General features: G+C 35.8%; 2 protein-coding genes across 8 annotated transcripts; both read left to right on the top strand.

Moving 5' to 3' along the window:
- The first annotated feature begins 2058 nt into the window (after positions 1-2058).
- LOC149946518 (long chain fatty acid elongase 2-like) lies at positions 2059-2616 on the top strand. The gene has a single exon (XM_090170795.1). The coding sequence runs from the start codon at positions 2059-2061 to the stop codon at positions 2614-2616; it is 558 nt and encodes a 185-aa protein (XP_090026921.1).
- Positions 2617-15338: 12722 nt separating this feature from the next.
- Positions 15339-23446, top strand: LOC149946517 (uncharacterized). 7 transcript variants are annotated; one of them, XM_090172293.1, is made up of 6 exons: positions 15339-15467; positions 19689-19758; positions 20524-20687; positions 21664-21782; positions 21855-22015; positions 23153-23446. In XM_090172293.1, exons 3-6 carry the CDS (start codon positions 20548-20550, stop codon positions 23345-23347), a joined length of 615 nt encoding a protein of 204 aa, XP_090028419.1. In that variant the 5' UTR covers positions 15339-15467; positions 19689-19758; positions 20524-20547; the 3' UTR covers positions 23348-23446. The 7 variants fall into 7 exon arrangements, with proteins under 7 accessions (XP_090028419.1, XP_090028418.1, XP_090028414.1 ...); XM_090172292.1 differs by having other exon boundaries at positions 21852-22015; XM_090172288.1 differs by having other exon boundaries at positions 21664-22015.
- The last annotated feature ends 3652 nt before the right edge of the window (positions 23447-27098 follow it).

Below are 27098 nucleotides of genomic sequence, written 5' to 3'. Positions count from 1 at the left end.
CGTAGAGCGGGGCTAGCCCTAACGTCGCTGGTTTTAAATTTTACATGGGCGACGATGGGTTTGTTGGCTGGCTAAAGCCTTGGTTTGTGGAAAATTTAAACGAAACAACTAATGTGTCAACATTTTGGAAGAATACTTTATTATTTTCAATACTGTCGTAAAATATTCGTAGTTTTAAGCTTATCTCGCGTTAGGATTAATGATCTTCCATCACGTGGTAGAAACGAAATTGGATTTCACAGGCAGGTTCATATTTCGATTTATCGCCATCAGATGGCGACACGCCGCGACTTCGACGTCTTGGGAGAAATTGCTATTAACGCGCAGGATTCTAACTAATAAGGAGCTAGTATATTATAAATTTATGGCTTCATATAAATTCAAATTAAGTATTGTCGTAATTTTTACACTTTGATTGGTCGAACAAACGAGCCTACTATTACAATCGAAATATTTTTAGTGTGTTTTGTCTAGATTACAGCTTTTGCTGAAAAGTGTTTGGTGTAACATACATACTTTTCAAACTCAAAAAATTAATGTTTAGATAAACACATATTATATGGTACCAAATAGATTACTAATTCGTATAAAATCATTAGTGTTTTTCAATCCTAATAAAAGTTTATTCATCGTCGGACTAAGATCAATGTGTAGTATTTCAAATAAATAGATGACTTCGTAAATTTGTTTTTGAAATTTAATAATAAGGATTCTTGGTGGATTGATATCGACATGGCCAAAAATTTTACGATTGGTCCGAGCGAGTTAGATGTTAACAAGTGGGCCTAGCCGTCGTATTAGATTCACATCATATCTATACGATACCTACTCGCCCGTCCAAATATTTAATAAGAATAATAATTATGATTGCTATTATTACGCAAACAAACTTTGCAAGCAGCCACTAAGACAAAGCCTATCCAGGGTGGTTTCCAGAATAATACAAATTGTTAAACAAAGAAATACGTTAAATGAAATTATGAATCGATAATGTACGGATTTATACTTAAGGGATAATAACTGTGACTATCCGCGTTAGACTTCGCGAATGTCCAACATCCGTGTCCTTAAATAGGTAATTGGCATAGAAGACCAATTTCAAATGTGACACCAGAGTTTTCGAAATCCGGAAACCTCCCACGAAAGCATTACTATTATTGTAGAATTAAATTTTAGAACTACAACAATGAAGATAGAAAATTTGCGTAATGGAATTGATGCAAAATTACTTGTATTAACTGAACACATTGAACACATTTTGTTCATTATGAAACAATAGTTAAGCTTTCCGTAGTTCTTAAGGTGGAGTTTGCTAATGTAACCTAATTAGATTTCGAAATTACTTATTTAAACCAATTCAGTACCACTATTACTCAAATCAATTCAGTACCGTTAATTTATTACTGAAATCAATTCAGTAATTATGAAAATGTAAGATGAATTGTCTGTGAAGAGCAGATCACTTTGTTACAGGCTGTTCTAATAATCCAGATTAATGGTTTAATCGTGATTTAATTATTTTCAATCTGTATACAGCCAATGCTAAATTTAATTTTGTGGTTTCGTAATGGAAAAATACCCGCCATCGTCTACGCTCAACTATTCAAATTATTGTTATTATTGTCCATGGATAAAAAAAGTTATAACGAGATATAAATTCGGTTTTGGAGTGGGTTCTAAAATAAATATTTCCTGCGTTTAATCCGTGAAATGTTGTTTATATGGACATATTCACGTAACAGTATGAATTGACTACAAAGATATTCGAGTGAGAAAATAATCAATTTTAAAATTAATTCAGAACGAAATTTAGCCGATTGAAATTTATTCAGTTGGTTGAGATAATTCAGTTATTTGGGAAATTTTAAAGAAATTAAATTTTTAAAAATGCCCGAAATTAACAGTTTTCTGAAAATAATGAATATATAACTCCAACTCATAATATCACGATTTTAGCAATAAATTAAAAAAAACTATAGAATTATCTGTAAATAATCTAAAAAATTGTGGATTATGGAAAATGCGTAATTTTAATTAAAATTCAATTTTTTTCCAGGTATGTGCCGTACGGTGCCGGAACTAATTTACATCTTATGGAACTACGGATATCAGTCTTCGGTGTGTTGTAATCGCTACAACTCCGTGACCGGATTTTGGGCATCAGCCGCCATTATCTCGAAAGGGGTCGAACTGCTCGAAACCGGCTTTCTGGTCCTGCGGAAGAAGTTGACTTTTATCCACATAATTCATCATATCTTGACCTTGCTGGTCACTTGGTTTTTCGCCGCGGACAAACCGGCCATTGGTCGTTGGTCTGGCAGCATGAACTTGATCGTACATTCCTTCATGTACCCGTACTTCGCGATTAAGTCGACTAATGTGAACATTCCCGAATCTGTGGCCTTCTTCATCACGTCCATTCAAGTGGTGCAGTTTATCTTCGTGTTCATGGCGGCTCTGTTCAGCTTTTACGTGAACGCGAATGGACACGTCTGTTCCACTTCGTTCAGCGTAGCCGTAGGCGCCACTTTCGTCAACGCGTATTTCATCTACATATTTGGAAAGTATTTTATTAACAGGTATTTCAATTCTAAACCAAAATCAAAGCTGCAGTGAGCTCACACTGTTTAATACGTTATTTTCGAAATTGATAGTTGTTGTTGTCAATCATTATAATTGTATTAATAATATTACTATTTTATTACTAATAATTATATTAAATATAGCTAGTACGAGTTACTCGAACAATAGTGTATTGTTAATATGGTAGGCGAATTAAGTTCAGTTTAAAAGTTTCATAACTATTGTAAATCTTTATAAAACGTAAATCATAAAGCACCATCTAACGAAATTGTCCTTTACGAAATTTAATTTTTAACGCGTAAAGACCTAAAAATAAACCGACAACTATGAATTTATTCCTATTTTGTAATTAAATCGCTAACGTTTCGAGAAATCTTAATAGAGTTCACCATGAAACGTTAGTTAGATTAAACACGGGAAATAACGAACTGAAAAGTCTACGCTTCCCTAATTATCTAACAACTGGTCGATGGGTGGATTAATTTGGCTGATTAAATGTCAATTGTAAAAATAATTACCTTTATCTAAGGAAAATATTCGAATAATTGAATAATTATCTAATAAATTATCCATGAATACTTCAATTTTAATTAATTAAATAATAATTCATTTTATTGGTATTTACTTGAATAATTGAATAATTATCGATAAAATTAACGGCAACGTTTAATTTAGTCACGGACACATTTATTTCTAAACTGCTTAAAGTTAATATAAACCAAATCTCTACAGAATAACCGATATTCTCTATTATTTTATATAAAATTAAAAAGGCGTATAATATCAAAATATTATTCTTTTTGCTTATTGTTTTGGTATTATCAATGTATAGCGGCTAAGCGAAACACTCACATATACCCAATAGTTATTTAATCTTTCATACCAATCGAATAAATATATAAAAATGTACCTACAAAATGGTACATTAAAGCAAGGATAACAGTACCACTATTATATAACTCAATTAAATAATTAAAAAAGCGTGAGATGAATTGTCTGCGAGGTGCAGATCACTTTGTTATAGACTGTCATAATAATCGAGTTTAAAACTTTAATCATGATCTAATCATTTTCAATCATAATACGGCTAGGTTTAATTTTAGTCAGATTTAATCATGCTAATAATGAAGAAAGTGATTTGCCCCAAATTATGAATAAAATAGCCATTAACTGTTTTAAAAACAATAAATTAAAAAATATTATTCAAATTAAATAAATCGATTTAATTTCTTAAACAAAAGCCAGCCCTGACAGAAAGATAAAATATTTCAACACGAATCATTATAGTACAGTGTATTTTGTATTATTGCGCACAATAAAATATGTTATGGTTTCATGCCTTGGTCAAATCTGTACATTTTAAGTTGATATACAACTACTATTAAAATGGTAAATTCTTTTGTGTTTCTTTTTAATACAAATTTTCCTTGAACAGAAGGGATATTTGTAACAAAGGCGTAAAGTAAATAAGGAATAGAAACCAAATCAAACGTGATAATTTAAATATTCGGTTTATTTCAAACTATCTGGGTATAGCTCTTGCACAATTCTTATGAACGACACAATCCCCAAGTTTATGGAACTAACAATTGTAAGAAACATTTTACCCTAGTGACTACCATTATAAACCTCTTTAGTTACAAATTTCATGTGTTTTTTTTTATTATATATTTGTTTTTCACGAAATAAGCGGATCCCACCCTGTCATGACAACAAGAGCGCGGCACGTGAAACCCGTGGCGCCATCCTTAGATTCAGTGTTGAATTATTAATTTAGCAAACGAAATCTGGGCCGATTTTTGAATAGTTTCGTTGGTATTGTTGTTGTGCGCAGTTTCACTTTGGTTTCTGAGAGCGGAAACGTTTCCTAAAAAGGTGAAAGTAGTGCAAACAAAAATCTAATACACGTAAAAATGCCTTTTTTTTCTCTATCCCGGGATTTTCAAGTAACACGAAAGAAATGAATGATTTGAGTGTTCATAATTTTTCCCCAGAATGAATATGTGGCTAATATATGGATTCAAAACATAACATAATGCTGAAATCAACAGGTAATTTTATAAAAAGTTCACTACAATATTGTGCTGTATATCACACGTTTGAATGATGTTTTAGGTTCTTAACTCCTACTCCTCAAAGTTCAGTTTGTGGGTAACATTTCACAGGAGGCAGGAAAACTTTACAGTGTCCTTACTACATTTCCAACTACTTTGGCATTTGACGTTTCTGATTCTGGCCTAATTGAGGATTTTTCAGAAAAAAAACATGCCAGGTACCATTCAAATTGTGTAACATGTGGTAATTAATAATTGACTTGTATCTAGAATGACTTGAATCAAACAGACCAGTCAATAAAGGAGCTCCGAGCGTCCCAGTCCTCCGAAAGAATTGGTATAAAATAGCATTTTGGATTTTGATACTTAAACTTTAACTCTCATTTTTATTATTTTAGATTGATTTATATCACAATTATGGCCTCTATGATGATGATGAAAAGTTGTAATGGGTAAATAAACTTGCTAAGTCATAGAAGTTGGTAGGTTGGATATAGAAGATTTCAAATCGAAAGTAGAAGCGGAAGTACTAAAAATTGAATTAGGTAGTCTTAAAGTAGAACATCACAGGCTCAAAGTACATGTAGATGTTGAAATACTGAGAGAGAAGCTTCGATTGAAAGAAGAAATGAGTTATGATGACATTTGAAGATAACGTGAAATATGAAACTAAACTTTAGTATGACACTAAATTTTCTGACACAGACCGTAAAAACTTCTATAACCTTTACAATTTCCCGAATTTGACTTTCCCAGTATTAAATTGAAGCAAAGTGAAACACCAAAACAAACTGCTTGATCAATGGAGACACAATTGCTTTTAGTGATGATGAAACTGAGATTGAATCCTTATGGTGATCATCTGGCCTATAGATTTGATGTTTCCGAGAAAACCATTTCTAATTATTGGAACACTTGGATAACACATTTAGAAATAAGACTGCGGTAAGTACCTATATGGCGTGCACCAGATATGTGACAAATACAGGCAAGTAATTATTGAAGAAAAGTGATATGATGGCATTTTAGATGGCACATAAATATTTATTGAGACTCCAGCATCATATATAATTCAGGGTGAAACCTAGGAGCAACAAACACAAGGAGAACGCAGCTAGTCTTTAAACATGCTAACGCAGTGTTATGTACAAATTTCATTGGACGAGCCTTTACGCAGAACGGTTTATGGAAAGGGGAAGACAATTTTGCCCTTCTGACGGCCGCCGGTGCTAAAGCGTCTAACCAATGAGAAATGTACATAAGAAAATGCACGACTTTTGACGGGCTGCGTTCTCCTTGATTTGTTGCGCGAATTGCGTTGGCAGAATTGAAACATTAAGACAAGTTTCGACTGAACACGTTTGAGCTTTGGTCGGGTGTGGTAATTAACATTCATATCTAATTCACTTGAGCCTAGTGCGTGCAATTGCGTGTTGGCAGTTATCAAACTCGCTCGTTGAATATTTTAAAGTGCACGCGGTGAGATAAGACTTTTTAAGATGATGAAATCGTGACAGGTGGATTTCATTATTTTCTTTGGGCGTTACTATTGAAGCGTTACTTTTAGTGCAGTTTGTTTCTTATTGTCTTAAAGAGACACACTGACTTTTGAATATAACCAGTTTCAAATGCCGGTGTGTTCCTTTAAGCCTGTGCATTGCGTTGAATTTGAATGGTGTAGGTGGATTGTGTCTTTCATTCCAAGAATCAACTCAACTAGCTAATATTATTTATTCAGAAAAACCAGAAACTAAATGTAATATTTGGGATTCGCTTACTTGGTACATTCCATACTTTTAAAATTTCATTATTATTATAATTTTTTTCTAATACTAGTTCTTTACGATTAAAATTTCCACTTTGCGTTGTGAAAGGCTTATATTTCCCATAAAATATTTCCAATTCCTTGTCAATTAGTTGAAATAAGAGAAAGTTTTTAATTTTTGCAAAGGTTAATCCTCCTCTATTTTGTTTCAAAATCCAGCTTAATACTATAGGAATAATAACCCCAATGTATGGATGAACATCTGTGGAACTAACTCCAGTTAGCGCTAAGGCATTAAGTAGAGTTTATGGTTGAGCCAACCACATAATATAATGTGGCATCACATTTATCATCAGGTACAGTAGCTTCAACCACCGGAATTTCTGGTTTCTCACTATTTACCACAATTTGTTCCACTGACTTCCAAAAATAAAATAAAATCCGCCTAATAAATTCCGTTTGTTTAAAATAATTGAAAGACAAATATATCTTAAAATAATAAATAAAGAACAGTTAAGAAATTTTTAGGTTCCATTTATTGATGTCATTTATGGGCGCCATTGGTAATATTATGGCAGGGAGTGGACTTGAAGAGGTGTGGTGTATAGTGTATGCAAAGTCTTCATGACCGTATGCTTAAGGGTCATGCTTACGCTAGAGCCCTTCGAGCACATTCGTTGACTCAACTGGCTATATTATCTTTGTTAATCAAAGACGTTGAGATCGCAGACGATGATATTGAAAAAATACGCCAGATGTTCAATAGTTTCATCGAAAACAAGGTAACTATTGAATACGTACAAGGAAGAGAACTTGACTTCAATGTTATGGATACAATATTTTGAACAAGTAGCCTTAATTCGACAGTTTATTCGTATGGAACGCACTGGTGACTGAAATCTTCACATACAATGCATTTAAGAAATGCTGCCGTATTTTCACGCTGCGTCACATTTGCCCTACGCTAAAGCATCTCAAATATATATTCAACAATTGGAAGACCTAAAAAATATCATGTCCAAAGAAGATCTCAAAAAAATTGTCGAATATGGATATTTTGCCGTTCGTCGCTCTGAACGCTACTGGGCTGGTATTTAGACCGATATGACAATTGAGCAAATAATAATGAAGTCCATGAAGACAAGAGGAGGTCTAACCCACGGTCGGGGTATAACCGACAGCACACTTTCTACTTGTATTAATGCGACTGAAGAATGTAAAAAATAAGTGACGCACTTGAACAATTTTGCGGTGTCGCTAGCGGTTCTTCAGATCAACATTTCGAATTACGAGATAGTCGTCAGTGCAGAGATAAGGAAGACGTTGAAAAGCTATAAGCGTGGTTCCGAGATCGCAACCCCTTCAAAAAGCCGAACAAAAGTTTAATATCACTCGCGTCTGGTATGGTTGGTGATGAAACTATAAATTGTCATCTAGCTAAAGAAGCTGGCCTGAAATCTATGAAGGGTATGATAGGAACCAATGTTGCTGACATTAAATTGAAACGCAAAGACAAAGTGAAACCACTGGCGTCTATGAACAATGCGATCAAAGTTCGAGATGACATTATTTTTGTTAATTCACATCAATTGTTCAATCGAATAACTCGCGTCATGGGATCTAACGAAGAGCTTCCGATTACATACACTGAGAGAAAAAACCGTAGTTTTAACAGAACATTTTTACATGAAAATATGATGCAACACGTTGACAGAATAGTCCTGTAAATATTACCGGGTTTTGGTATTTTTTAAAGAGAATATTTACAGGAATAACGTGTATTCTTTAAGAAAGGTATTTACCGTAAAAAGTACCGAAGAGGTACGTAAAAACCTTTAGCACACTTTAAATCTGTATAAATTACAGGGAAAATGTCTGTGAAATTGTCAGTGCACTTGCAAAATTAACATAAATATAATGCTTTCGCTAAGTAAGTTAGCTTACGTTAAAAGTACAGTTTGATGTCGTAAATACGTTTTATGGTATTGAAAACTGTAAGTTTTACATATATGGGAAGCTAAAATATACATGTTTGAAGGGAAAAATTCACAAGTTCATAACGAGAACTTTTAATGAAAAATCAATTTTAAATATTTTAGACCACATTTATTACATAACACCATAAGTTTATTTTCGCAACGCTATTTTTTAATGACAGTATGTTTTTCTAATAAAAATATATTTTAAAGGTAAAAGTATACTCTTACTTTTACCAAATAATAATAAACTATTCAGTTAGGGGGGCACAGGTGGCACGTGTATATACAATTTATGTATTTTATTTGTTTCCATTGTGTGCCCCCTCCGAAATTAAATCCCGGCTACGCTACTGGGTGGAACGTTACATTTATTATTATAAGCGCTCACTTAAAACCCAAAATCGTCTGCTAAAACTCGTTCTTAGGTAACTAGCAAATAACACTCCTAGCTTTGTTAAACCTGGTGATAGAAATGCGGAACTCGTTTATCCACCATAAACATGGAACTACGTACTCCCTTTATCGTACTAATTTTTATCTCTCCAAAGGTACATTCTTGTTACGCAGTATAAAAAAATCTCTAATATTTTATTCAATGACGTTTTCGTCACTCTTTAATCATCAATATTTGAATTATTGCTGCGAAACGCTAATGTTTTAAGTTGCTGAATTCCAGGCAAAAGAAGGAACTTATTGTACTTTTGTTGACCTTTTTGTACTGATTGACATAACGATTAATTTTCTTTTATTTTCGGCGTCGGACTCTACCGCATACGATGGTCGACATTTGTTCTGTCTAGTTAGCGAAGCGTATTAATAGCTTTGCAGGAAAAATGTAGATTCTTAGATCGTAGAACTTCGTTTCTTCAAACTCTCGAACAATGTTGCCACTCCTTGGCATTTATCCAGGATCTTGGCATTTGGAGGTCGATCTTGCCATCAGGGTATATATTTTCAACACTTTGGCATTTCACCTAGGGGTTTTTTTTGGCCCAAAGATCTTATATTATCCGTAGGATTTTCCTTTCGAAAACGTTACAAATTGGGATTTTACTATAATTTATCTTATTTAAGTTGGGCTTCTAGGTAACTACGAGGCCGTGCGAACAGGGTTGGCAACCTTGCGTACGAAGTATAAGTCAAACTATAACCATAGAAATCAAAAAGTAACTTCATGTAGAACGATTTTTGCAAAGGCGGAATGCCCACCGATAAGAACCGTAGCTTTGTCTTTAATAAAACAGCACGTCCAACTGTATATTTTACACATTCTTCAATATAAAAAACATGAGTACCCGTAAATTATACAATACTTCCAACTGTATATTTCACACATTCTTCAATATAATAAACATGAGTACCCGTAAATTATACAATACTTCCAACTGTATATTTTACACATTCTTCAATATAATAAACATGAGTACCCGTAAATTATACAATACTTCCAACTGTATATTTCACACATTCTGAAATATAATAAACATGACTACCCGTCAAATATGCAGTACTTCCAACTGTATATTTTAAATATTGTTAAGATAAAAATAACATTTAGACCTTTTACCTGAAAATATAAATAACCTTTGTAAATATATTTTTTAATATATTGTGTGCCCTGTTCCGACCCCCCCCCCCCCCCGCTGCGCTCTCACTCGATATAAATAGCCAGTGTAAATGGCGATAGAGCGCAGAGTACCGACGCCTTCGTGCTCAAACGACTCAATCCCTAGAGACAGGGCCTGATGTCCATGCCTAGGGTTGTTGATTAGTTTCATGGGTACGAGTGCGGTTGGGAACAAGATCACAGGGTTCTTCACAGTTAAACTTAGACACCATCTCATAATTTCTTAACAATATTCTGCAATGTAATAAACGTGACTACCCGTCAAATATGCAGTACTTCAACTGTATAATTTACATATTCTTCTATGTAATAAACGTGACTACCCGTAAATTATACAGCACTTCCAACAGTATATTTTACACATTCTTCAATATTATACACATACGAACCCGTAAATTATACAATACTTAAAACTGTATATTTCACATATTCTGCAATGTAATAAACATGACTACCCGTCAAATATGCGGTACTTCAAACTGTATATTTTATATATTCTTCAATGTAATACACATACGTACCCGTAAAATATACAGTACCTCAGACTGTATATTTCACATATTCCTCGATATATTAAATATATCTTACTGTACAATATACGGTAATTTGAGCTGTATATTTTACAAATTCTTCAATATAATAAACATAACTTACGGTAAAATATACAGTACTTCAGACTGTATATTTCACGTATTTTTCCATAAAATACAAATAACTGTAAAATATACTGAGGGGCGAACTGTAGTTTAAGCATTTTAGCTAGAAACTGTACTATAGTGTATGTAAAATTTATAGAGTAACCTACTGTTATGTTTACATATTGTCCTGTAACAACAAAAACCTCTACCGTAAACTTTTAAATGTAAAATCTACATTTTGTTTATGCACATAAATTTCACGAAAAGATCCAGTTCAATCTACAGTAACGACATGGACACCCGTGGGTCCAAAACATACCTGTAAATTCGACAGCATATTTTTCTCTCAGTGTATACGCCAGCGTCCACAAGCCTGGACAGGTGACAAAACCAACATGGGTAGCAGAACCCCACTACTGATGGCCGCACCCTTGACGCAAGCCGCTCAACCCAGCAGAAGGTGCAGCAATGGTTCGACCAGCTCGCCACATCGCACACAGCAGTCGATATTACACCTACAACAAATCCATAGCACGACTAGCTGTTAAATCTACATTTGATTTGGCTAAACTACCTCCTACATCAGCAGCCGCAAAACAACACTCATTTAGAGTGTACCATCGAATACAGCAGTGGAGAGGGAACTATTTACCCTCGGACGACTGGGGTTGGAAAATGATTAGTAATGGAAATTTAATCCCTATACCAACGTTACTTCCTCCAGCGTTAGTAATTGTGAATGTAAGAAATCCGGTCTCTTTTGCACAGCTATGTGTGGACATTGCCGAGGAAACGATTGTGAAAACATCGAATATCTTGAGCAAGATGACTTAATAATAGACGATAACGAAGTCTAAAACTAATTATAATTACGGTATTTTGAGATTTAAAAATTACTGTTATATGAAACACATTTAAATAAAATTAACTTGAGTTCGTAATTGTTTCACTTATTTATGTGCGCTTTTGAACGAGGTGATACAACGTTCCGTTCATAAAAAATCAATTCGGTTTAACCCATAGCATAAAACGGCCCCTCATAAATTGGACTTCTACTTTTCGAGTTAGGCGTCGATAATTTTTAGGCAGCCATTTTGATATCTTATGCCGTCTAACGGAGGAAGCACAAGTCCCACAAACAAACCAGACATCGCGTAATCGATGAAATTATAGCTTGTAAAATAATGCAAGTTAACGTGTCAACGCCAAAAATGTATTCCTCATTAAAAAAACAAAAAAGAAACCAAAATTAGATACCCCTTAAACTAATTAATATAAAAGAAATTTTGGATTAAATATAAAATTAACTACAATATATCGGAATTAAAGACGGTGGGGGTGAAATCAAACCTCTGCCTTTCCCCAGTTAACGCCACTGCATTAAGGAAAAAAATTAAGATAATTCCGCTAAACATAATCTTTAAACTGTCGTTGAGTTTTTGATTCTAGGTTAAGTAGTTTAACAGAAATAAAATGAAAACTAGAAGCGGCCATTTTGAATTTCGACACCCCCTAGCAGTAGACGCACGCGTCAAAGACTTTGGGACTTTTAGTATATTTTTTTTCTCGTTAAAAACTACATTTATACAAATTTTCATCTTTTTCGGAAAATTGTTGAGACAAACCCCTTTTTGAATTTATTTTTACTGGGCTATAGCGGGAGTCTCAGTCTGCGACGCGTTTGCTAGTCGCATTCACCCACCGCCTTTCCCGTCGTAACTTCGTAGTTCGTACGTTGTTTTCGTTTCGCTGGGCGAACTAGTTGCATGTTGAAGAACGCCACGCGGTGTCATGTTGAAGAAAGGAAGGGGAATGAACGTTAAGGGTGGGGGTGTTTCTAATTTCTAGTCAGCGAGATTATGTGTTGGCGTCCATCAAATGGAAAATCAAGGTTTTACTTTTAGTTTCGTTTTTGGAAGTTCTTCAATAGTCTCCGTAGTCTACCTTCGGTATTTTAAACCATAATTTAGTATTTGTGTAAAAACAAATATAAACATTCTGTGTCATTTCGTGCTTTTGTTTTAATTGATTGCAAAGTCGTAATACTACCAGAAAACCACTATTTTACTCTAGTTTTTTCCCTTAAAAAATTTCGGTAATGGATAGGGAATTGGACTACTTTTCTTAAATGGAAACGGAAACGGTTGGTAGCGAGAAATTACGGAAAGGTATCGAGTTTTCATATTCCTAGGAAGCACTACCCACGTTTTGATTAATAACGTAGGTACAGTCATGTAGTGGTTGAAGTAACGTTTTAACATCGCCTGCGAGGGTGTGGAAGACGAAGTTAGTCGACTTTGGGCCTCATTAAGACCAAAAAGACAAAAAAGCAACAACATTTTAAACAACAACACCGAAGTCTTCAGAAATTTATTCTTTGGTGGGGCCATACTTCAGGAAATAATAGTGGTAGGGGAGGAAATCGAATGAAAGTTTATATTATTTATACATTTTTGGGTGGGCACGGGCCCATTGGGCCACCCCTTAGAACCGCGCGTGGTAGTCCTACAGGACCGAAATGGCCCGAATGTGAACAAAGATCTATTTCGGATTTCTTTCATCTTTGGGACTCGTCATTCGATGGAATACTTCTGGAAGCTTTTGGACGCCGAAGAAAGAAGAGACACTATAACGAAAATCGAGCCGCGCAGGGCTATTTTAGAATTTAGTTTCGGAAATTGGTACTCTTTGTTCTTAAAGCTGGAGCAGGACCAAGCCGTAGAATTTATACTGCAAGAACCAACCACCATTTTGGGCTATCTCGTGGACGCTCCTTACCCTTATTGGCCCTTGGATAAATTGGCCGGTTAGATTGTAGATTGAATGCATTATGAATGTGAAATCTACGGTTTAATTGGAAATTTAATGCTTTTTAAATGTGAAATCTACGGTTTGATTGGAAATTAAATGCATTATAAATGTGAAATTTACGGTCGGACTGGAAATGTTGTGCTATACAAATAGGAAATTAAATGTTTCTATACATTTCATTTTACTGGTTGATAGCAAAATGTTGGTTCCAGAAATTTCAAATTTACGGTTTGACTTCATTACCTTTTACCGGTGAATGTAAAATTGGATATACCACAAATGTAATATTAAACATATCTTAACCGTTATTTTTACTGCAAATTCCATTTTAAATAACTGTCATGTCACCGTTAAATAATCGTTTAAACTACTATTAGTTTTACACTCGTTACACAGTAATATAAATCTCATTGTTACTGTATTATTTACTATAACATAGCATTGAGTTTTAATGATCAATTTGACCGTTAAATTTACGGTAATTTCTTAGAGTGTAACTATAAACTCCTGCACAGCTAATTATCGACAATAATTATTAAACTGAGACATAGATTTTTCTTAAACACCGCGTGTTGCGCAATTTGGCGCTGCAGACCAAAGTTGCATACGTAAAAGTACACCATTAAAAGAATTTCCCGCAAATCGAGGTGGTGGTTTAAAAAAAATGAATTTTTCCAAATTGAAACCTCAGTTTGACACCTGACGGACTCCTTTTGTTTCGGCACTTTTCGTCTTTTATCGCAATGCCAAACGTACTTGTCGGTGGTTCTCGTCGGTTTGGTAAGAACCATGAAGTCGTCGCACTTGGGACACGTTACATCTTTCGCAATTAGGTTGAGGCTTTGCAGCCACTCGATTAATTTTAACGGATCCTTGGTTAGATCGTGGATTAAAGACTTTATTATTATACGTTTATTGCGTTAAATAACGCTTATAATCACTCTTCGTCGCCAGAATTAACAGATTAGAATCTTCCGAACTTGCGGAAATACGCGAAGACCCGGTATCAGACATGGCTAGAGGGAAATGAATACGGTTTGTGAAATGTTTTTTTCCTATATGTATAGTAGCCCACCGTCATTTTAATCCTTTAACAAAAGCTTTGTTTCGGGCAGCGTCATTTTAATCCTTAGACCCCACGTCTACTACAGCAGCATATTTCGCGAATATTGTGGTCCTACTGGCGCCATTACCACTCCCAACAAATAAAGAAAGGCTGATTTTCGACCGGGAAAAAACGGCGCGATGGCGAGCTCTCTTCGCCGCGGAGTGAATTCTGCGCCCCGAAGTCCGAACCGTTCGGTTCGAACATCTTTAAAATTAGTATATCTTTAAAATAAATTATATGCAGCTAATATTTTTTGCACCATTAGGTTCCCCTTAATAAGTGCGTTGGTAAGGCTAAAAATCGGGGAAAATGAGGCGGGGCACCGGGGCTACTGTTCAAAAGCGCATCATCTTGATTTGTCGGAAAATGGACGTTTAGAATTGCTAAACTATTTTGGCATGTTGAAGTACTGCGCTGACGGAGTTCGTGTGTAAAAATGTGCAGAATATAACCTCTACTTTCTTTGGAAAGGGACTCCCGAACGCTACCGAAATTACGTTCTAAACGAGATTCTTTAGAGCAATTGATGGAAATCTTGCCGATATGATTCGTGGGGAAAAATAAAGTATTTCAGTTACTTTGTTTCTAAATACGAAATTAAGAAATAATTTTCACTTTCTTATTTCATAAAACTAATACTTACAAAGAAGAACAAATAAATTGGATACAGGTTTAATATTTTAGTATAGTCTAAACGAAACTTCCGCTTCAGTTTAAATGCGCTCCGTGTCCAGCGTTACTCGTCAATGTTATCTGTTTCCCTCTATCTATGAGAAAGTGAGTAGCTACCGAGGCACGGGTGCAACCATCGTTTTGTCGTGATGCAAGAACAAACTGTTTAAATAATTTTAATTTTGTGGTCCACCCTTTCTACTAATAAGCAAGTCTCAAGTATTAATGAAGTAAGCCAAAACAATAAGCAATAAATAGCTATCATTTCATATTAGTAATTTGTTAGCTTGAAATATCCTGTCGAAATGGCTGTGGTTCTCGAGCGGATAATTTTAAGAAAGTCCGGAACCACTAGTATTTAAAAGCGCCAAATTTGAAAAACAACGTATATTTTAGTGCATGGAGCTCCTTCTATAATAAATGGACTAGAGTCTATTTTGTATAAGCCGTTTCAACTTACATGAGCCAGGTAGCAAACCAACAAGAAAATCTAAAAAACAACTAATCTATTAATAAAAAATGAAAACAATGTTGACAAGTTGGCAGCTTGGATTAAAAACCTGTTACTGGATATTGCACTCTACCTTCGCCAATGCATTCTCGGGGGCCTTACGAATGGCCCCAAAAAATCGGGGCGGGGTGGGGTTGTCATGGTAACGGTGATATAAGAAATCTCGGCGCATGCGCGTAACGTACAGTGATTTGAAAAAGTTACTGGTTTCTTCGCCATTTAGATCCTTGTTGTTATGATTATTTTATGGTAAATATAGAAATTACCAGAGATTTAGAATATTTGCGCTAACTTCTAATTAAGCAAATACTATTGAAATTGAATATTACGGGAAGAACTAAGCACTGTGCTTATCCCAAATGTAAAAGCGACTCCAGGTATGATAGGAAACTACATATGTTAGGGGTATCCTTTTTCGCTTTCCCAAAACCAAAAAGGACACCAGAAACTTCCCAAAAATTGTTCAATTGGTTAAGGCAAGTTCGGAAAGACTGAATTCCGTTTTTGATCCAAGCTGTGTAATTCCTTAAACCTAAAACGCCTTCTTGTTTGTATCACCAAAACGCGAAAATCCGATAGATGGCGCGAGCAGCATCTCAGACTTTTGAAAACCACTAAATTCCCGGAGTGCAATATCCAGTAACACGTTTTTAATCCAAGTTGGCAGGACCATATTGACTTATGTTTCGGTTGAAAACGCAACTAGCAATAGGCGCTTCAATAAAGGCCCACTCTTTTCTTCCCCCCTAGAGTCACTGAATAAAATAGTCACGTGTTTATGATAGTTTTATTGGTAAAGCTAAAGTTGATAGCGCACGCGAATTTTTTTTCAGGAGGCGTGTGCGAAATTAAACGAGCCCTTCTCTAGATGGTTTCTTTTCGCTTGTTCCGGGATTTCGTAGTATGGTAAGAAGAGTAACGCTATGACGTCATTTTACTCCGATTTTGTGGTGGCGTATAGCAGTCGGAAGTAAAAACATTTTTCCAAAATAGCTGCCTGTGGCTCTAAATTCTGGCTAGCAGACCTAACGCTCCGTAACAAGCGAATAGTTTATGGGGCGGAGTAATGTTCATCCCCGGAAGATGCGAATAAAACGTTTAGGTTAAAAAGAGTACACTTTTAGTCCGAGAACAGGCGAAAAGAAACTAGCTTACATTGAAATAGTAAGCAGCGCGCGCTTTAAAATCTAAAACTTTTACAAGTTTGTCCTGGCTCTCTGTATTACTGCTTCTATAGCAAATCACTGAACAGGTTTTATTTAAGTGTCTATACTATATCATAATAGTACAGTCATTTTTAAATAATCAGAAGTATACCATATAATAAAACAATAAAAAATAAAAGTATAAAATGTCAAGGGCTTAAGCTTTATAGTACTTTATTGGCACGCGCGTTTCGCACGTGAACTTAAAATTTCAAAATCATTATCGACTCGAGCGCGCGCTCTCTATCTTCAATAACTGCAGCTAGTGACAGAAAAAAACATTTACACGTGACCCCCGTATGTTATATTTAATATCGCAATCTGATGTTTAATTATTCGCATGTTAATAGTCTAATAATTCAACTTTTAATTATAATTTGTAACATTTTTATCACCTCGTTATAAGACTACCAATTGAAATAGCGTTTCCATCGTAGAAATCGGATAACAAACTAGAACGCTTAATCGAATGGCTGGCAGACCACCGATTAGATTCTTGCCTAAAGCGACAGTAACATCATCTACACCGCGCGCACGAAGCATATTTTAACTAGTGACAGGTCTACTATGTGAATAACGTAGGCACTGATGCAAATAACCATTTACAGGTGTTGTTGATATATTAGTGGTCTTTTCCATTTTCTTTAACGGTTTTAGCTGTAAGTACAAAGCAAGATGTGGTTTTCGGATTCATATTTTTCGAAAGGTAAATACTGCATTTCTTTGTTATTTTACGAGATGATAGATTAACTTTTGAATAATTGTTGTAACTTATCTTTATTATTAAAAAATAGTTTACGGTATTTAGGGCTAGTTAGGCTTAGCCTTTGCTATCTAATTCTGTCACCCTTGTAAGCTAATGTTATGAAATTCTATGTTACCTAACTAGCTCATATCCAAAAGTTAAATTTTTCTTCTCTGTTTGTTTGGGAATTTTACCTTGGTCGCATAGGCCTAACTCTTTATAATACTTAGTTTATAGCAGGTTTTCAGTTGGCTTCTGTTAAAATTAGATGTACATTTGTTTAGAGAAACTGTCTTTGCTAAAGGATTATATAAGGTATTAACCAAGTATATTCTTGCTGGCTCTGAGGTCTACATTTAGCGTGGAAATAATACACAATGTATATACTAATTTAAAGTATTAAATATAATTTTATATACGTTTGATTCGCTCGCATTCTACATGTCGAACAGTCTCATCGGTGTCGTGTTTTCTTTTCAAAGCATTGATACGGATCTTGTGAATTTAATCTTTTCGGCAGAAAATATGTTAGAAGTGACCCATTATTCCGATTTTCCTGTCATTTTATCTCACTGCACCTTCACAATAGCTTCATTTTCAAAAGATTTATTGCATAAATAACAAGAGGTAGCTGGGTGGTAAATTTTAAACGCGGTTACATGAAGAGCGGCGGGCTCGTTTTAAGTCAACGAAGGCGCCAAATTGTAAGACGCGTTTCGGGTACAACGTTAAAACCACGAATACGACACAACGTTTGCTTGTATGTAAAATGTTCATAGAACAATTTTTGTAGGAAATAGCTAGGCCCTAATGTTCGTAATTGGGATTATAGCCGTACATACAATACTAACGTTGATATTCGCGATAAACAAATACTGTGCACCGGTTTCCCTCACAATCATTGCGGGTAAAACAACTATTTCTAACAGTAACCTGTGAAAGATATGTTTTGTTTGAGTAATTACTCCTAAAATATTTAATTAACCATTCTTAATTTTTTTTTAAAAAAAAAACTAGCTTTCTATGATTTGAAAGAAACGCGTTTTCTAGTGCGTTCTTAGCGATTGGAAATTATGGTAAAAAGAAAACTATTTCTAAAACTAACCTGTGAAAAGATGTTTTCTTTTGTGTATTTACTCTTACATGATTTAATTACGCAATTTTGAGCCATTGTTCAACTTTAATTTAACATAAGCGTCGAGCTAAAGTCGGCCATTTAATCTTAGGCGAAATAGAGTGTTAGTTCACCAGTGTGGCGCAGATGGCGTAACTTTCGTTGTTAGCCAAACGAAAAGCATGGGCCAAAGGCAGGGTTTTTAAAAAGGTCTAATCGGACCACGCGACAAAATTTCAAAAATCGTTCTAGTTTGTTATCCGATTTCAATGGTTTCCATAACACTACGTATGGAGGGCAGTACAATATTGTTTTGAAAATTGGGGGCACTGACTTAAATTAAAATAGTTATTTCACACTCCGGAATTTCCGCCGTATAGCGAAATTATAGTTAATATAGTAGTAATTGTGGAGGAAGTTAGTTCATCAGGTGTTTTCCCAAAGTTTACGCGTTATTTTTAATATTTTTTAGATAAATGAAGTAGTGTTGCAAGTCGGAAAATTTTCCGGAAAATGACCGTGGTCTTTTTTCCGGAAAATGTTCCGTATTTTCCGAATAAAAATTAAAAGAGTTTTCATTCCATGATTAGTCTAATATATGGTTTGAAAATTTCAATAAAGCGGCATTTTCGCCTAAGTTTTTCGAATCTAAAAGTAAAACTAAACCTCTAGACTAGTTTAAACTGATTAACATTGTAACCTTAGACCATGTAACACTATTAATGTTTTGTAGTATGTTTACTAATATTAGAAATTTTATATCGATAAAATGTTAAAAACCTTAACATCCCTTAAAAAGAAATTTATGTTCCAATTTTTTATTTTTCCGATTTGCGTAAAATTTTCTGGAAATTTTTCCGCATTTTATTTTTACAGAAAATTAGCAAAACTAAAATGAAGGTTGAAATTATCTTTTGATAACGTCAAAGAAGAATAAAAAATTCGAGTAAGTCCACTTATCTGCTTTTGGAAATAAGTTTGGCATTTATGCTTCCTTTAAAGGATCACATCAGGGTTTGAATTTCACTAGTTTACCGCTCAAGTCTCTGGAAATAGGACTGATAAATTTCCAGAACTTAATTGTACGAATCAGCCATCAGAAGGTTAAATGTTTATTAGGCGAAAAGTAGTAGCTTACACCGGAACGAAAAGTTTACGCTTTTCCAAATTATTACCAGTATAACCCCGGGAAACTATTGGTAGAATTTCAGTCGTGTGTCGTTACACTTTTTACTGATGCTCTGTCCTAGGGGCAAGTGGTGTTAAATAGAATGAAAAGCATCCAATTGGCGTGAGTTTACAAGTTGAATCCCCTAAATGTTTCGGCTTCCCTTTTCGATAAGAACATGTTGAGGCTAACGGTCGGGAGCTGTTAGCTCGCGTTGCATGAAGGGCTGGCCACCACCCTCCTACTCATTGTAAACCAGACATCTTAATTAAAGCCATTAAAAGTCACTAGCTGATTTGTGCCCATGCAGGGTGGTGCCTGCTTTGGGTATTAGCCAAAAAAATGTAGTCTGCTATATAAATTCATCTGTTGCTAATGCAACCAAATGACACTTATACGAATTATTCGTTCGAGCATTTAGGCCAATAATTTTTGGTTTATTGTGAATACTTAACAATATGACAAGACACTTTTTTCATACATTTTGTCAGTGACGTTCTAGAATAATCGTTAGCAATGACTAACTCTGATATTTCAATTTAGCTCTAAATTGATATTGAATTAGAAATGCCACAATATTGCTGCGTACCCGATTGCTTAAGCAACTCGAGGGAAAACCGAAATTTAAGTTTTCACCGATTTCCCACGCGGCCCTATTTCTTCAACAAATGGAAGGAATTCATGGACAGCATCTGGACAGGGGATAGGTAAAGCTACACCAACCACTTTCAGAACTTCTGAGTACTTACGAGGTGCACTGTTTTCGCTATAAGACGTCGTACGTGGGCGGTTAATTTTTTTCAAATAGTATGGCTATCTGTCGGGAAATATTAGAATCCAGTTTTAAAATGGTATTATTTTTGAACAATTTTAGATAAACTATCTACAACTTGGATATTTATGGTCAATTGAACAATTAAATCGGTAAATTTAGCTTTAATGAGGTTGAGATAAATGCAAAACACTAATCCTGAGCGTAATTTCTCACATGTGATGTAGCGCTACGTTATAGTTTTCGAATTTAGACCCGCCTTGAAGCCATATTTTGCCGAAGTACATAGTTTTTATTTATTGAATTTAACGGTCCCCTGGTACTTGCTTCGTTTTATTAGCACTACTTAAAGCAACTGTCGGCTCTATCATTGCCACCTGTATTTTTCTTAGGCCCTTGCTATTAGAATTGGCAATTAATCTATCCGATTCACGAAAAAACGACTTAAGTGGAGAGCGTGGTGTCATCTATTAATGACAAAGGAAGCTAAAATTCAAAATAGCGAAACAATAACGTCGTCCGAGAACCATTTATAATTATTATCATTAGACAACTTATACACTACTTAGTGGACTTTAACCTAAATTATACATCCCATATAAAATATATTTAAAAAGTTTACTATAATTTAAGTTACTGATCAATTTACAAACGAGCCAATCAACGTGAAGGGTACTTTTATGTCCCGCCTTTTGGGTGAAAATGTAGCTTAAGTATCTTGCTTTGATTTCAACTCTAGCGATATCTGTTGAAAAAAGAGTTACTTCACGTCGAGCCGACACTTTATTTAAGTGGCTTAGGTAGGGTATTATGCTCGCGGTTGAAAGTCTCGTAAGTTCTTTGTAGTCTTAAAGAACGTCTTAGCAAAAATCAGATCTCACGTTGTCTTCATTGTATCCCTTTATTCACAGTCCGTACGAGTACAAGAAAAATCATTCGATATGTGGAAGACATTTTCGCGCTGGAAGGAAAACTATTAACGACAATATCCCGTCAGTGTTTGTTCCTCAAAACTCAGCCACTTCGCAAAGTAACAATTCATCGAACCAACCTACAATTAATCAAAGCTCAAATCACCAAAGCGTTTGTATTAAAAAAGAAGTGACGGATCCTTTGGAAAAGTGGAAAGAAGGCAGTTATATTTTACCGGAAGTGATGGATCAGTTGGAAACCTGGGATTCCGATGACAGTATATCATCTGACGTGTTGGAGCCATCAGTTAGCTGGGACATAGAAGTGGATAATTCGTGTTTCAACTTAAAGGTTAGTGCTCTTTCTCTCTCGGTTAAATTGCGCAAAAAAATATTCGTTTCAAAAATTGATATTTTAATCCCCAACCGATTTTACCACGGTGTTTCCCCCATGCCTCGCTTAAAACACCCACAAACGATTTATCAATTATGCCACGCTTCACACCCACAAGTTCCACAACCGATTTTATCCGGGTGTTCCACCTACGCCACGCTTAACAATCTAGTGTTCGTACGGGGACCCCGACCCCGACCCCGAAAGTCGGGGATCCCCGACTTCTGTCCCCGACCCCGACTCCGACCCCGACCCCGACTGTCGCAAATCAAGTCGGGCGTAATCGTCGGCGATTTTCGGTATGGAGATACAGGCCGGAAGGCAGGCAAGGCTGCCAGATTTCGATAGATTGAAAACGGCCAACTCTGAAATTTTTTCGTTTTCAAAACGAAAATTTTGCGGCGTAGCTATCGACTAAGACTATTACTAATAGTCTCTGGGCTCAGAAGCTGACTTACAAAAGATACACTATCTAATCTTAACCAGTAAAATTGGGGTATTTTTATAATTTTTCTATTCTTAATAAATACAAAGAATTTTCCATCCCCGACCCCGACTTGTTTTTCGCGGGGTTAGACCCACCCCGACCCCGACTTTATTTTGACCCCGTACAAACACTAAACAATCACAACGGATTTTACCCGGATGTCCCCCCTATGCCACGCTTAACAACCACAACCGATTTTACCAGGCTGTCTCCCCTTATGCCACGCTTAACACAACCGATTTTACTAGGGTGCTTCAATTATGTCACGCTTGACACACGAATTGCACCAGAGTGTTTGCTCTCTTTACTCCCGCGGATTTGGTTTCTAGCATTATTCATTACGTAGAAGACAAATAATCCATTTCAAAAATTCCAAACCGCAAAATTGGTAGCTAGACAGCAATTTAATGTTAATATATATTGAACGCTCATATAGATATCTCAAGTTCCAAATAGACACCAAAAACCATGTAAACATTCAATATCAAAATGAGCAATGCAAAAAGTGGAAACACCAAATTAAACACAACCCATGAAATTTGGGCAAACTTGGTCCAAAAAATGCAACTGTTTTCGTTATGCAATCTTTTAATTTTTGTTCCTTTTAGAATGTGTCGGATGAAAACAGTGACCCTGGCTATCTCAGAAGTATAATTGCATCCAAGGATGAAACCATTGACGATCTGAAGAAAGATATTAATAGATATAAAAGACTAGTGAATGACTTGTTGAAAAATAATCATATGCTGAAATCCGAAGTAGATCATTTACATCAGAAACTAACCGCTAAAAGAAAGCTTTAACTTTAAACGCGCTTTGTATATTGATGTCGAAAAAAAAGTGTTTTCGCCACTGGAACAGGTCGCCGATGTTATAGAAATTCTTTATGTATATTATTTAAATAAATCATGTCGAAAAGATTTTCACTAACAAATTCTTAAGGTACATATTTCGAATAGTTACACTCTTCAAGAAAGCCGTCATGAACCACGTGGCTGTTTTAAACCACATGTTCAAAACATTTTAATCAACCATTTAAAAAAAAGTTTGGTATTTTTTAAATAATTTTTACATATTATAAAGGAAAAAGGGAAAACGTTAAAGGACCTGTTAAGTAATAAAAAGTTGCATCAAAAAGCTCGCCCTAAGATGGGCCACCTTGTTTATACCAATACTTTTAGTACCTTAACCTCTTGGACCTTACTTCCTTAATCAATAAACTATATACAAACTCGTCTCGACAAAAAACACGTGACACCGTCAGAAGTGGGGTTCGAACCCACGCCCTCTTTCGAACATCAGCCTTACGGACACGACCCTACATTACTTAAACGTAGTTACAGATTTGACCAATTGAAAAGTTGTGGCACAACGATAGTTACTTATGGTTTAAATTAGTCTTTATTAGCAATTAATGTACATTTAATTTGTAAAGAAAATTTGTGATAAACATATAAATAGATATATATATATCTATACACGTTTTCCAAAAATTACCATCATTATCATATCAGTAATTTATCAACCTGATTGGATAAATTTTTCATTTTTTATTGAAAGCTACCAATTTACATGGTTAGAATATTTATCCCGGAATATGTGTATTCTTAGCGATTTTGTAACTGTCAGTCCCAACTTTAAACTATAAAGTGAGAGCGTCAAGACGACTAGCTATTAGCCTGTAAAGTTGCGTTTCATAAAAATATAAAATTGATAGGTGTTGGAAGATTTCGTTAAAAGATATCCAATTAAAGCTTTGAATTAGTATTGTAAGTAGGAAAATTTTCCGGGAAATGACCGAGGCCATTTTATCCGAAAACGTTTCCGTATTTTACCGAAAAAAATAAAAAAAGGTTTCCATTCCATGATTAGTCTAATCAGAAGCCTATAATAAGAGAAGCCTCTAACTCCATATACCGCCAACGTAAAACTTTTGAACCGTCTTGTTTTCGACACGGAGCAAAGAAGAAATTAACGCGGATTAGGACTAGCGAATCTAGTGAGCGCTATATTTATTCTTTGTAGCGAAAAAGTAGTTTTATCTCCAAAACGTCGGTTGGCAAACGTGAAACGTAGGTATAGATCATCCTTGGTTTAAAAAATTATCGCGAAAGGCGGGCAAGGCTTAAGGTTTTTTAAAGCGTATTGAGAAAATTATAATTATATATCGCCAACAGAATCACGATTATTGTTCATTAGTATGTATATTTATGATATCAAATAATAGTTTTAACATGTATTACCATTATAATGTAGAATTTACAAAGTTTAATCAAAACGAGGCGAGTATCTCAAAATTTAAAATCCCCGGCAAAATCCTATGGGAATTCCACTAGCTAAAATATAAAGAATCGTCTGCATTTTGCAAATGTTTTCTCCGCTACTGCTCGCGAAGGAATCGAGGGGCTATCCAATCATTCCAGTGTTTGAAATTTTGCATATCTGATTTCAGATTTCAAGTGATTTCAATATTTAATTGATTAAAGTTATTAAAGGTACTAAATTTACGTGATTTCAAGTTATGGGAGATTCGCACTAATTATCGTTTACCGTCTCCCGACCTTTGGCGTCACCAGCGTACTTGGGAGACCCCTTTCGTGGATAAATCGATCGCTTTCTTATCTGAACTCGTTTCCGACGACAGGGAACAGGCCCCGGCTTCTCTCCGTGAGCACGAAGGAATCCGGGTGTTGGCTGAACGCTTTACCGTCCCCCTCGCTTGGTACGCTGTTGGATGACGGCTCTTTTCGGATAGCTGTTGGTTTCAGGTTGGGTGCCCCGATCTGTGTTCCACATTACTGTTCGTGTGGCAGGCTAAACGACATTCTGAAACGAGCTCTTGTTTCAGCCGGAGTCCCGTGCCAACTGGAGCCAGTGGGCCTGTCGCGCGACGATGGTAAACGTCCCGACGGCTTAACGCAGGTTCCGTGGTCCGGAGGCAAATCGTTAATTTGGGATTTTACCTGTACCGGTGGTGTGGTTCTCTTTACCGGTACACCGGGCTATAAATTCTGACAACATGTACCGACCCTCTCGCCCCATCTTACTTGGCTTCTTCTTCTTCGGCCCCTCTCTGGGCTGCAACACAGGCTGAAATAAAGAAGAAAACAAAGTATTTTGGCCTCGAGCATCGCTACATTTTTATGCCCGTTGCCGTGGAAACTCTCGGTGCGTTTGGCCGCGACGGCTTAGCCCTGGTACATTCCATCGGTCGGCGGCTTCGCTCAGCAAGTGGCGAGATCCGTTCCGTTGAGTACCTCAAGCAACGGATTGCCATCCAACGCGGAAACGCGGCTTCGGTGCTGAACACGTTCACTCCCGGGCCTCCCTCGAGGACTTTCTATCATCTCTTTGAATTTCATGTAATCACTTCACTATTTGTCCAATAAAATACTATATATGTTAAAAAAAGGTATGGTATAAATCTGTGACATCTTTGTTTAAGACACACGTGTAGTTTGTGATAAAACTGGTATCAATTGGTACTTGTATACCTTAGCCACTCGAATATGGTTTGTATATTTTATATCTGTGACCAAAGTTTTTCTAGGGTAAAAAAAAATTGTACACCTGAAGTCCCTCTGTATGAATATATCGAGAGGACTATATTTTCTGGCCACATATCGCCTTAACAAATCTGTATCCCTCCGAATACATCTAGTTCGAAAATGAGGCGTTTCACGTTCTTGGGCGAGTTAAACGCTTCTCTTATTATAGGCTTCTGGTCTAATATATTGTTTGCAAATTTAAATAAAGCGGAATTTTCGCCTAATTTTTTCGAATCTAAAAGTAAAACTAAACCTCTAGACTAGTTCAAACTGATTAACAATGTAACACTATTAATGTTTTGTGGTATGTTTACTGTTATTAGACATTTTATATCGATAAAAAGTTAAAAACATTAAAAAGTAATTGATTTTCCGCATTTTATTTTTCCGGAAAATTATCAAATCGACTTTGAATATATTAATTTTTAACCCATTATTCGATAAAATCGTCTAAGCATTTTGAACGGGCATAAAGTTTCATTTGAAGTCGATAGATTGTGTTAAAAGATATCAAACTAATACTTAAGCGATTATAAACTTGACCTCTTATTACGTAGTAACTTCTTTTCAAAAAGTTTAATTACCTCTCCGAGGGGACAAAGTCCCCTAGGAGGGGTTATACAACGACCGTGTCTGTCTGTGGGTCTGTGGGTGGGTCTGTGGGTGGGTCTGTCAGGCCTGCGAACGCGTTCGCATTTTCGGTGCAAAGTGTAATCACTGCGTACGCAGTTTCTCAAAGGGTTGGCAAAACCACCGTGTGACGGTGAGCGTTAACGGATGCATTTGCGGTTTGGTTTGAATGGTGTTTTTTCGCTCACCGTCGTGACGGTTTGGTGTATTACGTTTTTGTAATGTTTATGCGTAGGTTGTGAGTGTTGACTTTGTGGTGTTTGTGTTCTGATGGTTGTGCATGTTGAATCTGTTGTGTTTATATGGGCGTTTTCTCTCCAACATCTTCTTAATGACTTTGGGACGGACCGAGTGCTGAGTGTAATGCTACCTCTCA

The sequence above is a fragment of the Leiobunum rupestre genome, chromosome 4 (genome assembly GCF_980474605.1).
Source record: "Leiobunum rupestre chromosome 4, qqLeiRupe1.1.hap1, whole genome shotgun sequence".
NCBI lineage: Eukaryota > Metazoa > Arthropoda > Arachnida > Opiliones > Sclerosomatidae > Leiobunum > Leiobunum rupestre.
The sequence above is the reverse complement of the archived record's forward strand: the minus strand, read 5'-3'. Positions and strand labels throughout refer to the sequence as shown.